The sequence below is a fragment of the Suncus etruscus genome, chromosome 4 (assembly GCF_024139225.1).
Source record: "Suncus etruscus isolate mSunEtr1 chromosome 4, mSunEtr1.pri.cur, whole genome shotgun sequence".
Taxonomy (NCBI): domain Eukaryota; kingdom Metazoa; phylum Chordata; class Mammalia; order Eulipotyphla; family Soricidae; genus Suncus; species Suncus etruscus.
Genome location: NC_064851.1, coordinates 34,468,443 through 34,493,396, shown reverse-complemented (window position 1 = coordinate 34,493,396; position 24,954 = coordinate 34,468,443). Strand labels below are relative to the sequence as shown.

The 24,954-nt window shown below is 32.9% G+C and overlaps 1 protein-coding gene across 3 annotated transcripts in view; it reads right to left on the bottom strand.

The window, feature by feature from the left end:
- ADGRL2 (adhesion G protein-coupled receptor L2) overlaps positions 1-24,954 on the bottom strand; it is a 196,705-nt gene that overhangs the window by 7,894 nt on the left and 163,857 nt on the right. For 2 of the 3 annotated variants that reach the window (XM_049771788.1, XM_049771790.1), the window contains 10 exons: positions 19,033-19,158; positions 18,598-18,803; positions 17,389-17,559; positions 16,069-16,278; positions 14,924-15,144; positions 13,531-13,597; positions 4,660-4,751; positions 3,795-3,839; positions 3,482-3,508; positions 2,651-2,819 (listed from right to left, as the gene is read on the bottom strand). In XM_049771788.1, coding sequence (XP_049627745.1) covers positions 2,651-2,819; positions 3,482-3,508; positions 3,795-3,839; positions 4,660-4,751; positions 13,531-13,597; positions 14,924-15,144; positions 16,069-16,278; positions 17,389-17,559; positions 18,598-18,803; positions 19,033-19,158 — 1,334 coding nt within the window. The remainder of the gene's footprint in view (positions 1-2,650; positions 2,820-3,481; positions 3,509-3,794; positions 3,840-4,659; positions 4,752-13,530; positions 13,598-14,923; positions 15,145-16,068; positions 16,279-17,388; positions 17,560-18,597; positions 18,804-19,032; positions 19,159-24,954) is intronic. The other variant, XM_049771789.1, reaches the window with a different exon arrangement.

Below are 24,954 nucleotides of genomic sequence, written 5' to 3'. Positions count from 1 at the left end.
AATAACCAAGGTGTTAGTATGAATAACACTTTGTTTTCACTCTAATTAAATGAACAGTAATGAAGAGGTAAGTTCTATTCATACCTACTTATCTGTGGACAAAGTAAATAGAAACTACAGATAATAAAAAAATGTATTGACTAGTTCATGATGATAAAATATAACATGCTACAAATCAGTTGATCAAAACTGAAATTAACTGGATAAATTACCTTTCTAAGGACATATATACTTGTGATTTACATCTTCTTAAGAAATGTTATCACTAAAATAGGAATATCTTAAAAAGCATTGTTCTATCTCTATACTTAGTAATCCTAATTCTACATGTCATGTGAGAAAAAAAGAGTAAATAAAATCTGAAATTTTCCTTGTTTAATTACATTTAATCACTTAAAAGTCAGTCACTGATGTGTTATCCATTTTATGTCCTTTTAGGTAGTTCATTCAGTACACCAAACTTTACTGGATAGCAGTTTTGTGGTTAACCTTTTTATATTAACAAGATGACCTTATTGTAAGAATACAGAAAAAGTGCTTTGATACATGTGCCACTAATTAGAATGGAATGTTTTCTCCATTTTCTGATGTGTCTAGGCTCAACATTTAGTGTAGCGTCTGAGATGCCTATTCACTTCATTAGCACACAAGGGAACTATTTGTGTAATTTCCATTCACATTAATGAGATACCCATGTAATTTCCCTTTTCCCCTGAAGCTTAGATATATGTAGAGACAGAAGACTTATTAGAACTCAAAGTTTAAAGCAAACTTTAGAAAGTGAAGTCCAAATAACTTCTAATAACTACTAACAGGGTTCCAAGTAGGAAGGTGCTTTAGAATTGGGAGGAGTCTAGGAAAGCAACGAGTGTGGCATCATTATAATGGTTTATAAACATGATTTCTTTCTTTTTTTTTTTTGGTTGCGCCACACCCAGTGATACTCAGGAGTTACTCCTGGCTATGCTCTCAGAAATCGCTACTGGCTAGGGGAACCATTTGGGACACCGGGGATTGAACCAGGTCTGCCTTGGATGGGCTATGCAAGGCAAATATCCTACCTCTGCACCATCAATCCGGCACTATAAACATGATTTCTAATAGAATAAAAAACCAGGTAGATAAAATAGATAAAAAATTTGCATTAATAAGTGTTCCTTCTAACAGAATACACGAATCTCTCAAAAGCTTTTACTTCCCACTCTGTTCTATGCTAAATGTCTGCCTGCAAAAAGACCATGACTTTTTACACTTACTCCCTGCAAGACTGCAGAATGAAAGTCATTAGATGACCTTTAGAGCTAAATGTACTTGCATTTTCATCCTCTTTGCTTTATTTAATTAAACATATTACAACAAATAACAATGGACTTGAACTTTCAAAGCATTTTCTTTGCTTAAATATGCTCACTCAAGTAGTCAGAACAATGAATTTAACTAAATAATTTTTATCTCATATCCTTAACAATTCATCCTGGCAGTAGCAGACAGGATATAGCCAAGATCACACGGATCATATTCAAACTATATGCAATATGCTGCTTTTGAAATGTAATTATTGATTTAATGAGCAAAGCTAAACCTTTTGTTCAATGAATACATGATTCTGAGGAAATGTTCCCACCCCTTTCCTGCCAAATATATACTATGTTAAAAAAGACATTTGTACAAGGATCTGTAAAAATCACAGCAAAAGCAAAGTCATACCCGTACAATGTTTAGAAGCCTAAAAGTTCCATTTTATTAAATAACATGACACCTCAAAATTTTTGGTACATTTAATAGCTATTAAGTGCTCTGAAAAGCTGTATAACCAAGACAATGACAATCAGAATGGTATTTTATCCAAATAATAGCCTCCGGTGTAGGTTTTGCCTAATGCCTATATTGCTGTGAATGAACGTTATCTGTCAGTATTGCACATTCTACTGTCATTATCTTGAAATTATAGCTTATTCAAAACTGATGGAAGTAACAACACTATCATCTTGTCAGGACTGAAAACATAATAGTTTTCACTTTCACAATTCTATTTCTCTGTTCAATTTAGTGACCAACTAGTAATAACAGAATAAAAAAACTGCATTAGGTATGCAGAAAAGATGAGCATCATACCTAGTGAAAACCTCGGACATTTTAAACTAAAATGATAGCTAATTTTTTTAGAGAGTCTATGCACTTCTTGAAACTGATTGAGTTTATTTTCAACTTTAACTTTTGAATTACTTTGTGAAACCACTAAGAAAAAAAAAAATCGCATGAAACATTAAGATATAATGCTTTAAATCAGGGGTCTCAAACTCAATTTACCTGGAGGCCGCAGGAGGCAAAATCGGGGTGATCCTTGAGTGCAAAGTTAGTAGTAAGCCTTGAACATTGGGGGGTGTGACCCAAACAACTAAAACAAAACAAAACAAAAAAAGATTCCTCTAGGGCAGGGCCACAAAAAAATTGTATGGAGGGCCATTTGCGGCCCACAGGCCGTGAGTTTGAGACCCCTGCTTTAAATGATTAAATTTTAGAACTTAAAATTACACAAAGGCAATGGTAATATTCCAAATGCCAGTTGTTGACATTTTCCCTATCAGATACTTCTTTTCTTTTTTAAAATTAAAGCAGTAGCAAACATCCTTGGTTTTTTTTCACTTACCTTCTTTTGGAGAGCACAGTGAAAGATGAAAATAAACATTCCCTGGAAAGTATTAAAGATGGTGAAGAGATATGCCATCACAGTAGTCTCCTTATTAACATAAAGCAACCCAAATGACCAGGTTAGGCCAAGAAGACAAAGAAGAGCGAAAGCGCCAAGCACCCAAGACCTGAAAAAATAAAGTGCATTTTATTAACAAATTCAATGAGTGAACACACACATCATACCTAAGTATTAACTTATTGGTAGTAGCAGTTGACTTTCTCTATGTTCACATTCAAATTCAACAGCACTTTGGTTTTAACATTTCATTAACTAAAGAAAGAACAATAGCATTTAGTACTGCAGCCTCCAGTGAAAACAGCAACAGCAGATATGACCTTTTCTTACTTCAGAATAAATAAGATATCAAAACTATATTAAAGTACAAGGTGTAAAACATCCCCCAAGATCTTATTATCTTTTATGTGCATTCTGATAAAAAAAATTCAGGAATCCTTAATGAGTTTATGCCTATATTATATCCCTGTGGTGTGCTCAAAACACTGAATAATGTGACACATACAGAAAGGTTAAATGGCAGATAATCACTTAACACCTAAACTTCAGGTTCTAATATACTAATCTGGGGTGAACCTAATGTTTATAAATAAAAATAAAGTATGAAGAAGCCTAGCAGAAATGGGACAAAAACATGAGAACAACTTGAAAATAAAAGAATTTTGGGGAAACTTCACTATGAATAGCTTTAAGGAAAAAGAACTGTAGAAAATATGATGGAATGAGAAGGATTTAAAGTCAGTGCATTCCATGTCTAACTAATGATCTTACTTGATAAATGGCTTATTATCTTCATAGCTAGAAAGCATTATAAGCAGAAAAGAGAAACAAAATTATTAGACAGAATTAAAATAGAAAGTAATAAGAAAGCATTTATATATTTTATAAATTAGTCAAAATTAAGAAAGTCAAAATGCAGAGGCAAGCAATTAAAAAAATAAAGGCATATTATAGTTTAAAAGTACTCTAGCAAATCAGATATTCCAAAATAATTATAAAAATTAAGGGTAATTCATGATACTGACGGATTTGTAAAAAATATAAGTCATGCCATAAATTTGTTAAATGTAGGGTTCTGCCTTACCCAGGTAAGTCCGTATTATAGTAGCCATCACAAACACGGTAATTACTGGTGTAGATGAGAAGACAGAAAGAGGAAAAGGAAGAAAAGAGAGAGATGCTAAAGTTTAGCTCTCTCTCTCTTACCATGCAACATGCAATGAAGCTGGAACTAACCTATCTAAAACATCTAATAAAAAAATTTATCCTTAACTACAGATCTGCCATTGTTTTACATTTCAAATACTTCTTCGCAATCCCATTATAACCAAGTGCAACAATACCTCTTCAAATTTTAAGTTAAGACTTGTGTTTTAAAAATAACTCTGAAAATGCTTCCATAAGATGACTGTATGCATCACGATTTTTAAAAATTAGAAAGCATTATTCCATTGATAGGGTATTGCAGTTTGTTTTCAATACTGAAAGAAAGCAAACACTTATTTATCAAGAAAACAAAAGATAATCCCCAAATTAACAATAATAATGGAGTAAATTTTCTTAGGCAAACAGGATTAGAAGTAGAAATTGCTCAGAATCCTTAAATCATAAAGTCATTTAATAAAAATAAACTTAATAAAATCAAACCAGTCATGCAAACAGTACATTATTTTGAGCTGTATTTTAAATTTGAATGAAATTGCTACATTGATAAAAAATCTCACAAAGTATAGCAAGTAAAAAAATTTCTTGGTTTTAAATACAAGACAAATTATTATCTAAATTTTGACCTGTATCTGTGAACTGGTTAACAGTGAGCTTCAACCTAGATCAGTAAAATTTCATTCTGAATAATCTCTATAGTTGATAGAAGGTATTCATGTATTTCCTGTGAAGAATTTCTTTCACTTAGTTTGTCGAGTACTAATATTGAACTACAAAATACTTACTTAATATTTTCCAATCTGCTAGAATCTGGTTTCAAAGTGTTTGAGTGCTTCACCATTTTGCACAAAGTGATCACCAGGAAGATGATATTTAGCTGTTAAAACATATAAAGAATGAATTAGAGCACATCAACAGAGGGGAAAAAGTGTTTTTTTTACAAGTGCAGTTAATAAGTTAATGCAATTAAAAATCAATGACATGATTATAAGGTAGATACTGATCCCAGTTTTAATGTATGTACAGGCTTGATCAGTAGATTCAAAGTAGAAAATGCTGGCTATGTATTTTTTTAATAGACCATAGGACATGAAATTGCAGCCTCATTAAATCAGGTTTATACGGTGATTAAATACATTAGAAAATCTAAATTTGTTTCTTTAGCTACAGATGTATTTTGAGGTCTTAAGTTATCTAATAGAGAATTTTATACAGGAGCATTTATATTCATATCACTTATAATAGAAGAAAACTGGATTTTCAGACTTACTTGAAAGTTTAACTTGATTTGACAAATAAAATGCAAATAAAATCATTTTCAAAATATATTTGTAAGTCAATTGTGAACATAAAATATATATAATGTTATCTATGATAAAACAAACTTGTAAAAATTTGTGTATATATTTATCCTTGCTATCTCCCTGTGTTTCTATATTGTGGGCTAATTTTGAAGAAAGACTTGTTTTGAGTCTCTCAAAGCATTCCATTATCCATAAAAAAAAAAAAATCTTAGTCAAACAAAATGGTACAAAGACTGAAGATGGACCATGAAAAGATCTGGGGGGGTAGAACATGAGTGAAATCATAAGAAAAGGATGGTGAATTTGTCTGAAGAAATTTCCACTTTTGTCAACTGCATTTGTTTCTATGGACATTTGACAGAATGCTAGATAAAGGGAAGGTAATTCCATTTTTATTCATTTAAAAAATAAACCAAGTAAGACTAAACTTGCTTTCTTGGGCATGTATTTTCTTTGGGCTATTATATTTAAAAATAAAAAGTGAGATTTTTTTTAATGAACTTCCAAGTTTTAAATAAAACCTTAAGTTTGTAATAAAAATAATATTTAAATGTGAAAATAAAAGCAATTTTTCAGTGGTTATAAATGTACTGCTATAGTTACAGGATTTCTGCAATTTTTTATAGTGAGTAATAATACCACCTAGTGACAATATTGCTTTACTAAGTCATCAGTTCAGATTTTTATATTAGGAAAATTTATACAAAATTAAAAAATAAGTAATTTCTAAATTCTCCCTAATGGTGAGTTTTATAGAGTAGTGAAGGTTTTAGCCCAAACATTGTATCATTCATTCCATCTACTGTATGTGACCTAAAATTTCTCTAAAAGCAGAATTTCTTAAGGATAAAATGAGGTTAATGGTCACAATCTGTAAGTGTTGGCAGACAGCATTCCAGAATGATGTTATCTGAGGAAAAAGCAGCTTTATTTCAAAATTTACTTAAGAATTATATCTGGTAGTCACTTTGTTTGCACTGGGCCAGATCCATAAACTTACTCTTTTTTTTTTTAAAAAAAGATATATAAAACGAGCCCTAAAAACCATGGATACACCAGCAATGCAACTGAAATCTGGCAATTTCTGGAGTAGAGGGTGGCCAAGCCCTAGACCTGCTGAAGTCATGCCTGCTGTATCCATCACCCATAATTACTGCTTCACCTATAACCCTACTTCACCATTCCTCTATAATTCTCTGCAGAGATACCAATCTGACCAAATTCCAGGTTTGCTGGTTGGGCTCATAGTGCCATGTTTTTGTATGGAGTGTGGGTATTTCCTCCCCCACTCTACCCCACCCTCACATTCTCTTACTGGCAGCTGAAATATGCACCACAAAAGCAGCAGTATCAGTAAAAATATTTTGAATTCCTAGACAACGTCATTGTTTGATGCTTTCATCCCCATAGGAACATACCAATTAATAACTGAAGTCAGTTAAAGTTCAGAAACAAATGAAATAACAGAATGGTCAGCTAGCAACAAGAGTTTACTACACCTTCTGCCAATGACTTAATGACCTCATTGGAGATACTATAATTTTACAAATTTGTCATTGTATTTCTTTTTTATAAATTCTTTTTTTTTTTTGTGGTTTTTGGGTCCCACTCGGCTGTGCTCAGGGGTTACTCCTGGCTCCATGCTCAGAAATTGCTCCTGGCAGGCACGGGGGACCATATTGGAAGTCGGGATTCGAACCGATGACCTTCTGCATGAAAGGCAAACGCCTTACCTCCATGCTATCTCTCCGGCCCCAAATTCTTTCTTTTTTAAAAATAACTTTGCTCTCATTTATCTGAAAGCAAATGTATTATGGCCAAATACGTAATGTTTTTTCTTTAAAAAAAGTAAATAAATTATAAGAAAAATAATTATATTTTAAATGTCCATGTCTAGAATAAAGTGAAAAAACTTGAAGAAGCAGTTTTGTAGTTTTATATTCTGAAGATCATTCCAGTATGTCACAATGTAAATAAGTTGTTGTAGTATCAGGCATATTACAACATGTTTCAAACAACAAATATTTATTATCATAAGTGTTCCAACAAAGATTTGTTTATCAGGAAAAATAGATGGTACCAGGACTAGACAGTCATATGAACATTTAGTGGTAATAAAAATGATCAGACTTGAACACCAAACCCAAAGTCAACAACAGAATTGATACCCAATTTACAACAAGCTATACAAGTGGGGACCAATTTTGCTAGCATCCTAGGGGGGGGTAAAGGAGGGAGAAGTAGGATGCATGCTGGGTAAAGGGATGGAGGGAGGACAACACTGGTGGTGGGAACCCCCCTTATTCATTATCATTATGTACCTCAAATATTACTGTGAAAGATTTGTAACTCACTTTGGCCACAATAAAAATTTAAAAAAAAGATTTGTTTATCATATTGTATGCGAGACACAATTTCAGCTTTGGATAAATTAAGAGAAATTCTTCCAGTATACAGTGAACATCTGGTTTGGTTTGTAAAGAACCACAATACAGCACCTTTCTAATTTTTGTGAGCCTGAGAGATAATACAGTAGATATAGTACAGTTCCCATGCATGCACCTGATTCTGGCTCAATCTTCTTAATATATATGGTTTCCTGAGCTTCATCAGGAGAGCTCCCTGAGCATAGAGAGTTTAGTAAACCTACAAAGAAATTATATCCCTATCCCAGCTCCATTTCCATGTCTGGGACTCTAACCCACACCCACACCTTAGGAAACCATGACAGTTGCAAAGAAAGAAAGAATAGAAAAAGTTAGAAGCCCAATCCTAGATAAAGGGGTTGAGAGAGAGAGAGAGAGAGAGAGAGAGAGAGAGAGAGAGAGAGAGAGAGAGAGAGAGAGAGAGAGAGACAGAGAGAGAGAGAGACAGAGACAGAGAGAGACAGAGACAGAGAGAGAAAGAAAAAGAGAGAGGAGAGAGAGAGAGCCAGATAAACAGACAGAAATACAGAGACACAGAAAGCCTACAACTCACTCCTAAATAATTGTGTGACCCTTCCTTACAGAATAATAAAAACTAAAATCTCAGTGGCACAAATGTTCCCTAGCTTCTTTCTCACACGTTCCTTTCAGCAAATACTTTCTAATCTCAGTATATGGAGATAGCAGTCTTCAGAGATGAATCCTCTTGTATGTTCAACCCAAGACCTTACTCCTACCCTACACTTTTTTATCTTTATTTTAACAACTGTTTTATAAATAGTTAATGTTCAGTAAACCTCTTTCACTTTCTTCCTAGATATCCTTCCTTGAAAAAATTCTAGTACTTTAAAAGACTACAAATTTTGTGTCCACGATTATCTCCGTATATTAATTATCCCTTGAAGAATAAAAAAGTACTTATAGTAACATCAGTCCTAATAAGGTTTTAAACATTATATATGTTTAGGGTTTCTTCTGTTAAAAGGGTTTCTTTGGAGTTATAATATATAAGGTTTATAGAACACACAAGCACAAATATACAAATATGTAATATAGATAGTTGTTGGTTAATACAAGCTAGTGAGATTTATTATCATATCTTAAGAGATAATAGCAGGTATTTTAAATTCTGAATAACTAAAGTGGTAAGCTCTTCCAATGACCTTTATTCATTGGACCTGTCAGATTAACAACTTCTCCATTTCCTTTGTAAAAATATTGCCATCCCATTACCTGCAAATATTTAAAGTGCCCACACACTTCCCTATTTCCTAGACAAAATTGTATGTTCAACAACTCAACTTTTTTTCCATGTGTTTGTGTTAGCTACTTTCACATAAACATTACAAACCCATAAAGCACAAGTGGACAAAAAGCTGTTATTTTAATAAATGAAAATGGAATGATAAAAAAGCTTAAAAGTCTCTCACTAGAGACAAATTAAGAAAATAGAAAGACTATCATAAACTAAAATAATTTTACAGTGATTATCTCACAAGCAACTGTGTACTCTAACTTAATCTAAAATACAATTTATAGTTAATAACATTTATCATAAAACAAATATGAATTTAGCCTTTGAGGATGTATATATTGGGCAGTGCAATCTTTAATAATGTGATTTCAAAATGAATCATGAAAAGGCATGCAAGGTACTTGTGAAGCCAAATATGGCAAAACAAAATATTTAGATACTTTCTCTTTTCATAACACAATTTAAAAATTCATTAATAGTGTTACTCATAAGTCTTATTAGTGAAATGAAACATTTTTTATATCATGTAGGCATTGAATATTTTAATGTATCACTGACAACGTTTGTGATAGTGAAGTATTTTCTGGAATTAGGTAAGATATGTGGAAGTTTAACAACATTTTAAATGTGATTTTAGTATACTTTTCTTATATTTCATTACTGAAAAATATAAATGCTCTTTCTTAGTTTCACCAAATAAATACTGATGATGACAGGATCTTTCTGCAGAGGTTATACACTAATAAGAACCATGATTTTGTGGAGTAAAATATTTCAAAAGATTCTCCATCTTTCTATAAGTTGTTTGTTTTCTGAGAATATAGTGCAGAAATTTGGAAAAAACAAACTGCAACCTAAGTTTTTTCTTCTCTAACTTTTCCCCATGACACAAGTGCTTTTAAGCTGCATACTTTCTGTTTCTCCCATCCTGTGCCACCATCCCATCCCTTTCTCCTGAGTAGAAAATTTCTTTTTCCTCACACTTTCTTGCAACTTATTTTTCTCCTTTTGATGTATACTAAAATAAATATATAAATAAAAGAAACCAGAGCCATCAAATGTGGAATTTCTCCATTCTCTTGAAATGCACATTAAAAGATGGTAAAAAAAAAAAACCCAACTCATTCCAGTCCATCTATGTTCTTTTCCCTAAATTTCAATGCAGCCACATTTTATCATTTAGGCTCTGTCTTTAACAAAAATGCTACTAGTTTGACCATAGATTTTGAAGATTATAAAGTGCAATGCACCAGGGAATAAAAGAAAACAGAGTTACAGTTCGGCATACAAAGAGTTACAGTTAGACAAAAGCTGGTAAGTATATGTAATCACTACTCATTCATAATAAAAGGTCCTGTAAGTTCATGTTAAAAGGATTATCTGATATGTAGTGTATGCCAACTCACGAATTTAAATGTCCATATTGATGTTTAATTTTAGAAATGAGTCAACTCATCCAGTCACTACATATCTTTTAACTCTGCAATGAGTGTGAAGGTATAAATACATAGATGAATTCTATGTAAAAGAATTCATATAAAATCGAATTGTTTTAGTTCAATAAAAGAGAAAAAAGAATTCTATATAAATAGTAAAAGTAAATTTAGAAGAAAAAAGTTTCATATTCAGCTAAAATGTAACTGTAATGATTTCACGAGCTATTTAAATAATCTGCCAGTATAAACTTCTGATAAAATGGATCAGTATTCATTGTTTGAATATAGCTAATCACCACCCATACTAATGAACATGAAATTATGAAGTTTAAAAGAATGAAAAAAGGTAGCACAGATTATAGGAGTGTAGAGTTTGTTTTATAGTCATCAACCCGTTCAATTGAATCACATCCATCTGAGCTTAGCAGCTACAAATTCATTCCACAGTTTGCATCGCTGACATGGATATGATAAGACAGAAGAACAGAAACACCACTCTGAAGTAACCTAACTGAACCGCACGTGTTCTGACCCTTTTTGTCCTCCCTGGAGCTTTTGCTACCTGGCAAATGCAACTCTAAAACTGCACTTGTATCTCCAGATCTTTGCTGTTAGCCAAGCAGAAACCTATTTCTCCCTGGGACTAGCAGCCAGCCAGAGAGGTGTTCTCTGAAGAAGACTTCTAAATGAGTGTGTGAGCTGAACTCTTACTGAACTGAATTAATTATTAATGATGCAGATGGAGCTGTCCAAATGATAAGAACAGCTCCTGACGTGTCATGATCCAAGCTTTCATTAAACCATTTCAGGCAAACTAATGGTTTCCTACTGCTCATTACTTACAAGCACTTTTTCTCATAGATATAATAATTCTGGTGCCTGAAGGCAAGACATTCTATAGAAATACAGGAGTAGGAAGTTTTATCTTCACATATCATGTTATTTATCTTCATACAACATTATTTAAAATGAACTTTAATACGACTAAATTAAATTATTTCTATTTAGAAAAGTTGGAAATACAATACTATACTACTTCCTAGCAATGGCAACAGATGTTTTGTTATGAAAGCACTCTTTAAAAGGGTTAAATACACTATAATTCACATTTTTATATATAACTTGAATTTTAAATATCCTGTATGATCAGAGGATATGTGCATATAAGTATAATTATACTCAATATCTATAATTTGTATAGCCATCATACATTTTAATAAGCTGCAAGAAATATCTATAAGAAAATGATTTATTTTGTCTATGTTGGACAATTAGAGGGCAAAGCTAGTGCAGAGAAGAATTACTCTCAGGATCTCAGCTACCTGCTGTTCTGTTCTGTTTTGTTTTGTGTTAAGCTGGGAATACTATTCCCCAAAGCCCTTCATATCTGAACCTAAGTAATTTATTTGGTAAATGATGATAATGACAAAAATAATAAATAATAGTAACTCTCACAGAACATGAGCAATATGAGAAAATCGTGGTATCTCTTTTTTTTCAGTGAACATTAACTACTTTCACCAAATTCAGATAAAACTATGGTACATAAGTATATAATTCCTCTATAGGCCTGACATTCCTAAGATTATCTTTAAAATTTAAAAAAATTCTGTAGGTTTGGCAAATATTTGGGGGGTGCAAAAGGAATCCTGGGTCTTTATGGATCATTCCTCTTCATGCCATGTTTGTCATTTAATTTAAGGGAGGTTTTGCTATGTTAATGTCAGTAAATTCAGAACACAAATTGGGGTAATATTGAGAATGGAATAACTCAGATGAGAAATCAACTTTCCTAAGTACATTTCGAACTGTTTCACTGCTTTAATGCATTCAGACATTTATTTCAAATTTTCATTTTGCTTTGCGATTGTGTATAATAATTCATTATAATGACAGAATTACATATACTTGAAGTCGTTTTACATTTACTTCAACTACTAAAACTTTCCAATTTCATGGAACACTAACAGAAAACTAATTCATGCCATTTTTTAAAAGAAAAATATCATTATTGTTATGGAGGTGAGAAAATATTTACACGATTTAGATTAATTCATGTTCCCTTTATCTTCTCTAGCCATTAACATTCATTTCTAATAGTACAACGCAAAGCATAAAGTTGAACATACCAAAACAAAGTATTTTACAGACATTTTTGTTTCAAATATAATTGAAAAAATAAAATAATGTATAAAGTTAAAATGCTATTTAAGATTATGACTCATACCTTGCTTCAACTTTATTTTAAAATGTTTCTTAAAGCTTTTTCTTTAATATGATATTTAAGTCTTAGAAAAAAACCTTTATTTGTAATAAGTTTAAAATTGGGTTTAATATTTAAACATTAAACATACACACACACATATATAGTTTTGGGGCCACACCCAGTGACCCTCGGGGGTCACTCCTGGCTCTGTGCTCAGAAATCAATCCTGGCAAGCTCAGGAGACCATATGGGGTGCCAGGGGATCGAACCCAGGTTCATCCAGGGTTGGCCACATGCAAGGCAAATGCCCTGCCACTGTGCTATAGCTTTTACCCCATAAACATATTTTTATGCTCTGAAAATAAGGTGTGGGCATTTACTTAAAAGTACTAAATTAAGTGCTGAGAGTTGTTCAAAGGGGCTGGAGTGTATGTTTTTCATTCAGCAGCTCCATTTTAATTTCTGGTACTGCATTGTTTCCCAACAACTACACAGAAGGAGCCCTTGAACAATGTTGTTTGTGGACCATAAACACATAAAATAATCATTATTCCAAAATCAAGATATAAACATCAACGCTATATTCTTTCACTTTCTCAAAATATTCATTATTTCATAAATGCTACACATTTATAACAACAATGAGTTATCTAGATCTTTAGGATAAAACTTTATGAACTCTTTGAAAAAATAACTACTCACAAAGCAAATATGCTATGTTTACTACCTACCAGAAATTGGCTCAAATCACACAATTTTAAGATGAGATATTAATAAGAATATTTAAGATTATGATATGACATAATTAAAAATGAGTAAGAATATTATTTTTTGAAGGAAAAGGGTACTAATTGGCAGGATATAACTCCATAATGGCATAATATTTAAAGTATACCACATCATTTTATTCTGGGGTTAGGCATGTTTATAAATATTTGAATGCATAAATTAATAATAAAGTAATATACCTGCATAAATATCACCACTATAGAAATAAAGCTAACAGTAAAGAGAAAATAATGCACTTACCAGAATAATGAAGGTAACTGGTCCAATAAAACTCCATATAAAATAGTTATCAACATGAAGCCAGCAACTATGATGAAGAGCAAAGATTTATATTAAGTAAATTCAATAGGTCCTCAATAACAAAAGGAAATCAGAATTCCTAGCCTAACAAAACTGTCTTTACATATGCCTCTGAAATTTAGCATTGTGGGTAAGAACACATTTAGAGTTCTGATTCAGCTTTGTCTTTTTAATGTGATGAAATTTATTTGTAACATACTGTCATTCTACTTAGGTTTTATACTAGGAAAATATACATAATTTTATTGTATTAGAAAAAATTATAAGCACAACCACACCCATATCCTAATTACATTTTTCTTTGTTTTTGTTCCCCATCTCCAAATTCTTAAGATCACTGATATCTTCAATAAGAAAAATGATTACACCCTCTCATTTCCAAGTTCTTACCTTCATATTTTTTTTACCTTCATACTTCTTTTTCTTCTCTTTTTATCTAATCTAACACTACAGAACATATCGTATCTTCCCCCCCAAATGATACAGTTGTTACAAAACATTATAGCGTAAATATTATACCTAGCTCAAAATGAGTACTAAGGGGAGAACTCAGGCAGTATAAGAATAAACGAAGCATAAATTTATTAAGACAAATTTTACTTAATAGTTCATTTTTCACATAACATTGAATCCCCATTGAATTTTCTTTTATTTGCCTTTCATCATCTGTATAGTCAAAAAGCTTGTCTTTAGTCCAAAGAATCTTTATATAACTAATTTTATCAAAGGGGAAATAAACAGAAATGGAAGGCAAATTCATGCCTCTAGCAAATAAAATCCTTAGAAACATAGCTGTGTCTACCTTCTGTCATTTTCCATAAATATATATATATTTTAATAAATGAAAGACAGTGACTTATTTTAATCCTTTCAACTGCCTAGCAAAATATTATCAAAGTAAAACATATGGTCTAAAATATGCTACTGTCACTGCACAAAAGGAGAGCTAGCTAGAGGGTCGGCTGCACAAAGAGCTAATGAAGCATTAGCTTAAAACTGAGTAGTTAAACTTGTCAGATGCTTTAAGTTCAGAAGAATTTCTACTTAATATCTTTGTAAGGCCAAAAAGTTATTTACTTTTTCAATTTGTTTCAGGTCAATCTTTTGTGTTATAAAGAAAGTCCATAATTTAGAATCTGCCTAGCCAGAGTACAAATCCTCTGAACCTAGAAAATTACAAAAGACTTGATTGTAATTTGTGCAAGGCATGCCTATTCTCTTACTAATAAAGCTTTCAGATGCTATTTTAGTCTGTCAGGGACCCTCACTGACAGCTAACAGGCTTTAAAAATTATTCACTTGAAAAACACACAGGTCGCTTGCAATTACTTACAAATTTTGTGTTCCATAGCTCTTATAGTCAATAGCAGCTGAAACTCCAACCACTGTGGCAGGGAATAAGTAACCAGCAACATAGTAGTATTTCTTTCTTGAATATTCACTTTCAAAAACTTCAACTAACATTAAATAGAGCTGAACTCCTTCTAGGCACATCCAAGCAAAAGCAGCCAAAAAGAAAAAGTGCAGAAGTCCTGCAAATATTGGGCATGCTATCTACAAATGAAAATAAAACATAGACTTAAAAAAAATACTAATGAATACAAGCAACCCGCTTCACAATAAAATATTGACTGACAGCACTATTTTTTTTATAAATACATCATTATTTACACTATTCAGAGTACAAAAACAGACACTTTTAAAGAAGTTTAAACTTTTAACATATATATGTATATATACATTTATATATTTATGTAATGCCAGGCATCCTTGAAAATTTTTCAGTGACATTAGTATTTTAATGAGATTATGTACAAATAAGAAAACATCTATTTCTAGAATTATCGACTATTAAATCTGAATATCCTTAAGAATTTGAATTCTTACATTTGGAGTGTACCAATGAACTCAAGGTGAAATATAATTAACTTTTTTTCCTGGCACACATCTTATGTTACACTGCTCATCAGACTGAGAAAATAAGAAAAAACTGAGAAAATAAGACTAAGAAAATATCAAAACTATTTTCATTTTTATTTATTTGGCTTTTGGGTCACACCCAGTTGTTCCCAGGGCTTACTCCTGGCACTGTGGTCAATGATCACTCCTGGAAGTGCTTGGCAGAATATATTCAGGGCTAAGGATTAAACCTAGGTCAGCCAATGGAAAGGTAAGCACCTTACCAGCTGTATTATTTCTTTGGCACCAAATTTTTCATTTTAATATCCACATTATTCCTTCTATCAAATGACAAGTCAACAGAACTAAAAAATACAACTATGATTTACTATTCAAAATGAATTAACTCAAAATAATATCACTTCATGATTGGTCTTCTATTAATTTACTGCAAATTATCCTTCAATATTGCTATAATACTAAGCAACAGGCTAAACATTAGTATTAGCATCAGTATGGATTCACAGAAGTTACAACAATTTCCAGAGATTTGAGGTCAAGAACTGAAGAAATACTTACCTTGTATTCCGTTTTATTAATGCCTATTAGGAAAATAAATTCAGCAATAAAAAGGTTGATACAAAGATTCTTATGAATAGTATTTCGATCACTTTGTAGGCCACGGAAAAAGCAGAAAGTGAAGATGCAGACAGCCAGGCAAACTAGGGAAATGACAATTCCCACCCAGGTGATGACTGTCAGAAGTAATTCGTGAACTCCATCTGTGAACTGAGAGACAGAGAAAAAAAAAATAGAGGAGCTTTACTATGCCTGCTTTACATCAGTTAAAGGTAAGAAAACTTTTACTTGTGATTGATCTCCGAACTGTGATATGATGTTCTCAAGCAGCTCAATAACAAAAAAGACATGCTAGGCATAAAATAATCTCTCTATCCAAAGAATGACTCTTAGAGTGGTATATTTTATTTTACAAAAATAACGTGAGTTGGGTCTCAGCAATAGTACAGTGGGTAGGGGATTTGTCTTGTATGCAGACTACCCGGGTTTGATACCCAGAATCCCATAGGGTGGCCGGAGACAATCAGGAGTAATTCTCGAGAGCAGAGCCAGAAGTAACCCCTGAGAACTATTGGGTGTGGCCCCAAACCTAAACCTAAATAAAAACCCCCCAAAACCCCCAAAGTTAAATATTTCAAAATAATAACTGAACTGATTACCTACATAAACATATGGAAAACATTTACATGTATGTATTCTTTTGATCAGTTATATTTGACATTTTAATGATTTTTCAGGCTAAGATATACATCAACATTTTAAGTTTCTTCTTGGGTTTTATATATTTATAGAGTCGAGTACATAAAAAGTAGCTAAGACAATTACATACAAAATTCTTAAAATATTTCAGTCTTCTGACTATACCATTTTGGCTGTCTTAATCACATAAAGGAAGTATACAAGAAAACACCCCAGAATTCATTTAACTTTTCTTATTCTACAGTGTGCAAAGTGCTAGGAACACTAATATACAAGTCGTAAAATAGGACTCATACATTCAAGAAAGCAAGGCAATCAAAAAGGGAAAGAAATTTAATTTTGAAGCCTCTCTCCCTTCTGTATAAACTATATTTAAATTTTTCAACTGCCAAATTCATACCTACAGAAGAAAAACTTAGACCAAGTCTGTAAAGAACATGATCATTACAACAATAAAGGGCCACACTTCTTCAAAATAAGGACAGTATAGAAACAATAAAAATCTATATTGCTTTGTTTATTTTTTAATTATGATAAGCACCCAAAGAAGGGACTATTAGACAAGTTGTGTCGACTCTCTGAGGTTTTCCTCTGCTACTTATTAGAAGTGCAAATACTTACTATTTCCCTGTGGGCCATAAGAATTGCAAAATTGGTTAGGTGACTGCATGCACACGTTGTACGAGTTTTATTAGTGTCAACCAGCTTGCAGCCCTGGGTAGACCAATATCCCATCATAGTTCTCTCTGAGTAGTTCCAGAAGGAGCAGTTTGCATTGAAATAATTGTCAGTCTGGGAAATAAAATGACAAGATAAAATTAGGATTTTATACTCTAAGATGGCAATAGCAATTGTTTAATATGTGTAAAAGGTAATTTAGATTAAACTTTGTGTGTTTCGGACTATAAAGTTTTTCATCAGCAAAATTGTAGACTATGTTATGCAAGGCAGGTACCTAACTTAAAAGAGGCTTTATAGTCTGAAACCCTCTCAAGTGTACTTTGGATTACTAAAGATCCATTTTTAACAAAGACAATTTCATCTTATGATTTTACATATCAATGGTACATTACAAACATTTTTTCCTTTTTAAACACAATCATAGACATGAATTTATTCTGAAAAAAAAAACCTAAGGACCAAGTGGTCTAAAATCCATTTCAGCTCAGAGCCCATTTTTGTTCAAGTGAACAACAACTGAATTATATCTTATCCTAACATTTCTTAAAGAGTCAAACAATTGAAGTGCAATGTAAGAAATTAGTCAATCTTTTTTTTTTTTTGTCAATTTTGGAAATCCGCTTGGCTATCTTTAGGCACTACTTCATTTAATTTACGACAATCAAAATTTTGTAATCTTCTAATGAAATTTGATTATTTTATTATCAACTTGCATCTTAAGGCACTGAAAATAATGACATATCTTCGATCTTCAAAAGTAGAAGCTAGGATCAATAGAATGCAAAAGGACTTGCCACACTAAATAGGCAGTGTCTTAAGAGTTAATACTCAGCTATCCTGCTGCTAAGGTAAGAGTTAAGAGTTAATTTTCATTCTAAAACAAATTACAGTCATTTACATTTTCCTGTTGATTACTGAATTAGCTTTCATTAAGAATACACTTAAGTTCTAATAATCACTGAACCAGGCTCATTTAATTTTATGTTCACAGACTTAAATAAACTTGTGTTTCTGACCTAGTACAGCCTTTAAAATTCAAATAAAAGGTCTTTTCTTTCCTCTAAGCTATTGCCTCATTCCCTTAATTCCATCCCCAACATGTCAGTTTTGCTTTCTCCTTCCTCAATTTTATCAGCATATATGACTTACATCAATGTGTGGCATCGTAAAAAGCACAGGATCTGTTAAGTATACTCGGCTGGATTCCTTATTGATTGAAACTGAAATGACGTGGGAATTCACTGCAATGGTGCTATTACGGCCAATAAAATCAGCGCCCAATTTTATGGTTGCATTTTCTGTACTAAGAAACTGTCCCAGACTTCGATAAATGATGAATACAAACTTTGCAAGTCCTAGGAAGATAAAAAACAGTTATGTGACTTTGTAGACAATCTACTTATAAATACAGTACAAGACATAAGGGCAAATTTATTGAAATGAATTAAAGTAAATTTATGAGAAATGAGAGTATTATTTTAAATACGAAGCTGTAATTTTAGAAATAAAATGCCCAACATTTTGGAATAGGGATAATTAAACAAACATTTTCAGTGTTATTTTGGTATGATTGTTCCGTCTTACCATTCCTGCTGTTCTGTTTGACAGTATTTGCAGAGAGCTGGATTGAACTGGCTGCTTCTTTGAAGCCCAGAGGAAATTTAAAGTCTTGAATTTGTCCTTCTGTACTAAGCACTGCAACTTCCAGAACTAGAAAAAAATACAGGTAAATGACATTATTTAAATTAAACACCAAAGAGGCTAGTGATAATTGCAAGAAAACAAATGATTTTTTCCCTATTTAAAAATTTTACTATTATATTTTAACAAGTGAGCAAAACATGAAATTATTCTTAGAAATTTAAACATTGCCTTGTATAAACCTATTATTATTATTATTATTATTATTATTATTATTATTATTATTATTATTATTTTGGTTTTGGGTCACACACAGCTGCACTCAGGGGTTACTCTTGGCTCAGAAATTGCTCCTGGGAGGCTTGGGGACCAGATGGGATGCCGTATTCGAATCACTATCCATCCTGGGTAGGCTGCAGGCAAGGCAAACACCCTACCACTGTGCTATCTCTCTGGCCCCTGCATAATCATTTTTAACAGTTACTTCAGAACTTCACTCTATGAATATTAACTGTATAAACAGAACTTTCCAAGTTTTATTTAAATACTAAGCAAAACACTTCAGAATGCTGTTTAGCTTTTATGCTGAATCACTATGAATCAAATACTACGTGACAATATCTAAAAATAAAATGTGGCTTTATTGCAAATATGCAGTTGTTTCTTTGTATATGATACATTTTAATACTTATGATTGCATTGTGTGAGTTGGAGGGACAGATTTTCTCTAATTTCTTTTTTGGTTTTTGGGCTACACCCAGTGACTATCAGGGGTTACTCCTGGCTATTAGCTCAGAAATCACTCCTGGCTTAGGGGACCATATGGGATGCCAACGGATCGAACAGAGGTCTGTTCCAGGGCAAACGCCCTACAGCTTGAGCCACTGCTCTGGCCCCCTCTAATTTCTAAAAGCAGACTACTTTCGAGTAAAATCTCTGACACTACAGTAAAACTTTCCATTATTTTTAAATTAGTAATGATAAATCTTTATACATTCAAGGTGTATAAAACAAGATCTGTGAAACAATTACTACCTACACTCTGTTCCTATAAATTAAGTTTTTTATTGGGTAGCAGCCATGCTTATGTACCAGTTACATGTTGGAAACTTTGAATTTAGGCTTGCTAAATTCTAAAATGGGAACTACTAAGACTTTTATAGAAAATGTTTGACAACTTCTGCTGTAAAACCCTAAAATCAAAATTTTTAGTAAAAAGCAATTTGGAAACCATGTTAGATCATTTAGCATGAGATATAAACCTATTAATGGCTGAAAACAAGAGATATATCAACATTCTTTAACCTTTTCATACCTGCAGACCAGCAACTGCTGGTCTATGGACCTACAGTTACAACCAAGAAGTAAATCAGTGTTTTTAAGCATCTCTGTAATGGTGAGTAGGCCGTGGTTCATTGAAGACCACTGAACTATGTTGCTTAATTTTAATAGTGCATTGATCTACATTGCTTATTATTACAGTACATTAGTCAAAATAAGTGGTTTATTGTATTTCAACAAGCTATTCAACGTTAGACCAATGTTCACCTCATTTTTTAATAATGGAGATGTATTAACTCATAAAATTGTATTTAAGAAATATTTATCAAACTATTTAATTCAATAGTTATTTTTTAATTGTATAGGTTATGCATACATGCTTAACATAATATTTATTACTCATTAGCTTAACATAAATGCACATAAAACTAACTTTTTAATGTAAAAATGATTAACATATAGATTACAGAATGTAATGATCAAATGCCAATAGGTTTATATTAAACTTCTATAAGTCAATGGGATAAATTTCCTATAACTAAATAAAACAAATTTAAAAACCAATGCAAATATCTGGTAGTGGTATATATGTAAATTGCCTATGTAGAATGTCTGGCCACAAGCTCCATCTCCTACATGTTGCCTATGTGTACTGCATAATTGAATGTCTGAAACCCATACCACCACAACCTAGAATGGTCTCTCTGGCAAATAGTACAGAACTGAAGTGTGTTACTTTCGGCAGACAATGCCACTAGAGAAGTGTAAGAATTGAGACTAATAGTTTCACTCTGAGACCATACGTGTGAGCACCATAGCAATCCCTTGTGAACTCTACAATCAGAATATGTGTGAGCACCAAAAACCAAGGACTGCAAGCCCTGGACAGGCCTAGCAAATAAACAGTGTGATTCTAGTGAGCACCACAACCAAGCATTACACTTGTCAACACAATAACAATAAAGTATAGGGAGAAATCTGGTAGTTAAAATTTATGTAGAATCATAAAGTATTTTCTAGGAGAAAAAAAATACCACCAATGCATTTAATAAGACTTTTCAACCAAAATGCATAAAACAGCACAGGAAATTAGCAGGTGCTTATACTAAGAGGAGAAAAGTATTTAATAAAGTAGAGTATTATTTTTAACACTGATTTTTTAGTATTATTTTTCTAAAAAAAAAAAAAACCACCAAAATTTAAAAAGTCTCATAGGAATTAAAAATAATTCCTAATAATAGGAATGAAGTCTAGATAAATGTTTTATTATCAGGTAAGACCCATAAAGCCAAACCTACAGCAAACAAAGTTGAATAGAGCACTCCTTTAAAAGCAGATGTGCTTGATTAGCATAGTGATATAAAACTAATATAGTATTTAAACAAAAGATGTAATGAAAGAAAAGTTCTAGTGGAAATTCAAAAGATAGCTCAGCAGTACAGCATTCGCATACAAATATGAGGTCCTGGGTTTAATTTCTAGTATCATTAAAAATATGTTATGTAGTAATAAATCTAATTTAAAAGAGTTTAAGTGGGTAAAATAGAGAATGTTACTAACCAAAGAGCCAGGAGTAAGTCAAGAATACTGCTGGGTATGGTCCTCAAACAAAACAAAACAAAACAAAACAAAACAAAACAAAACAAAACAAAACAAAATCTCAATCTGGAAACTCAATATTTAATTCTAATTAAAATCCCAACAAGATTTTTCTTGGGGGGGGGGTGGTGAGCACAAAATCTGAAAACCCAATTTTAAAATTCATGTGGAAGAGACATGTCAAAAAGTAGTCACAAATCTTCTAGGATCCCAGCTGAAATGACACACTAGATAGTATTTTTACTGAAACAAAGAAAACCAGTAAGGGAAAACAGGCACTCCTCTCTTGTATAGATATTTGATTCATGACTGCGATGTTATTACAAGCCATTGGAAAAAGGAAAGGTATAGGCACTGAAAATACTAAAATAATTTATTGTCCATATGGGAAGACAAAACAAAAAAACTTCTTTTCTCAGTTTATAAATCAAAGAAATTCCAGGTAGATTAAAGACAAAAGAGGCCAAGTTTTATCATTTCTAAAGTTTGTAAGAGAGCCAGAGAGATAGCACAGCAGATAGGACGTTTGCCAAGAAACGTGGCAGACAACCTGGGTTCGATTGCTGACACCTTACATGATCCCCAGAGACCCTTCCAGGATTGATACCAGAGTGCAGAGCTTAAGAGTAAGTCCTGAGCAGGTGGCTCCCAAATTAATAAAACAAAGAAATAAAAGAATGTGAAAGAAAAAAATATTAAATAGGAACCCAAAGGACACTATTTTGTAAACGCATTTTCAAAAGCACCAACTCAAAAGCAAATTTATAACTTGATTTCATTGTTCTGTAAAATTAGATAGCATGAGCAAAGTTAATGCACTGATTGTAAATATTTACAAACTGAAAAATCCGCGCCTGGAGAGATAGCACAGAGGTGTTTGCATTGCAAGCAGCCGATCCAGGACCAAAGGTGGTTGGTTCGAATCCCGGTGTCCCATATGGTCACCTGTGCCTGCCAGGAGCTATTTCTGAGCAGACAGCCAGGAGTAACCCCTGAGCACTGCCGGGTGTGGCCCAAAAACCAAAAAAAAAAAAAAAAAAAAACCAAAAAAAAAACCTGAAAAATCCATAATTACCAGAAATCTTTATCCATTAAGGAATAAACGTGAAAAAGTTATGGACAACAAATTCAGAGTCAAAATCCAACATCTCCAATAATGTGAGCTGTAAATTAAACCATCTTCCGAGTATGATATAAAAATAATATTCACAGTATTTATTCTCCCCATCCCCGTCCTCACTAAATCTGAAACTACAAGTGGGATCCTAGTCTGATAAGTACAGAGATGTCTATAATATTTCCTACAACTTGTGCATGTTTTTCAAGAAATAGATACTTTTCAAGGAATTTATATCAATAGCTTTCCCAAAAGTTAATACTTAATTTATAAGAGAGGCACGCAGCACTTCACTCACAGCTAAAGCTATAGATAGAACTTTAACATATTTCTCTGTCCTATTTTTCAAATTTATCAGAGTGGAAATAGAAAAGCAAAAGAGCAACCTACATAAACTCTGAACCACCCTCCTTGGAGGAGGATCAGTGACATTTCCAGCTCCAACAGCCAGAATTCTATAGTAAAATTAACCTCTGGCCAATTGAAGTTGAGAAAAGCAAAGACAAAACAGAACCTGTACCATTAAGAAAAAATAAATCTTAACTGTTATAAACTATTGTAAATTTGGGTGTTCTGATACCACAACATAGGGCAGTCGACGGTGCACTTGCCTTGCATGAGGTTGCTCTTAGTTCAATTGCTAATACCCCATATAGTTTCCTAGCCCATCAAAAGTGATTCCTAAGTGCAGAACCAGATATAACCCCAGAACATTGCTGGGTGTGACCCAAAAATCAAAATCCAAAACAAAAAGGTCCAGAGAGATAGCACAGCAGTAGGGCATTTTCCTTGCATGAGGCCGACCCAGGACTGACAGTGGTTTGATTTCCGGCATCCCATATAGTCCCTCAAGCTTGCCAGGAGCAATTTCTGAGTGCAGAGCCAGGAGTAACGCTGCCAGGTGTGACTCAAAAACAAAACAAAACAATCAAAAAATGTCCCAGTAATACACTAGGGTTTCCTTTGGAAGTGCACCTTATGGTGGAACATATGGTACCAGAGATCAAACCAGAGCTGCCCACATGCAAGGGGATGTGCCTCAGTTCCTCTACTCATTGGCCCCATGGTAATATTTGGGGGAGAGGCTGGAGATACAACTGGTTATGCTCAGTTATTATTGCTGGCAGTGCTCAGAAGATTATATATGCAGTTTCTGTGATTGAACAAGTCCTCACCCCATATACAATTGCTCTGGTCTCAGAACTTTATGCTCTGGTGCCTGATCTTAAAATATCACCAGCCACTTAATAAGCTGCTGTAGAAGTGATGATGATTAATTGCTTTACTCCTTTCTCTTTCAGTTTTTTTGGGCCACACCCAGCAATGCTATAAATGTTCAGGGCTTACTCCTGTCAAGTTGTGGGACCACATGGAGGTTTTATGGATTAAACCAGGCCAGTCACATAAAAAGCAAGCGCTGTTAACTGCTGTACTCTTCTCTCTCTCTCTCTCTCTCTCTCTCTCTCTCTCTCTCTCTCTCTCTCTCTCTCTCTCTCTCTCTCTCTCTCTCTCTCTCTCCCCCCCCCCCATTGTTTTAGTTTCTTTCATGTTAACATCACAGTATTTGAACTCCCAAAAAGCTATGATCAGATAAATTGGATAGAGGTATGCTATGAAGCTATGCATTATGAGAAATAATGCCGTATGATGAAGTAAAGTAAATTACCTAAATCTTAGAAACAAGACAATTATATTAGAATATTTAATTTGTTATATTAAAAATATTTTAGGCAAGTAAAAGGTGTGAGACATCTTCTACATGAATGTCTACCCTAATGTTCTCTTAATTAAAAAACAGGGACAAAAATATTAAGAATGATACATTGGGCTAGAGAGCACATTTGTCAGTAGTATATTTTCTGTATATG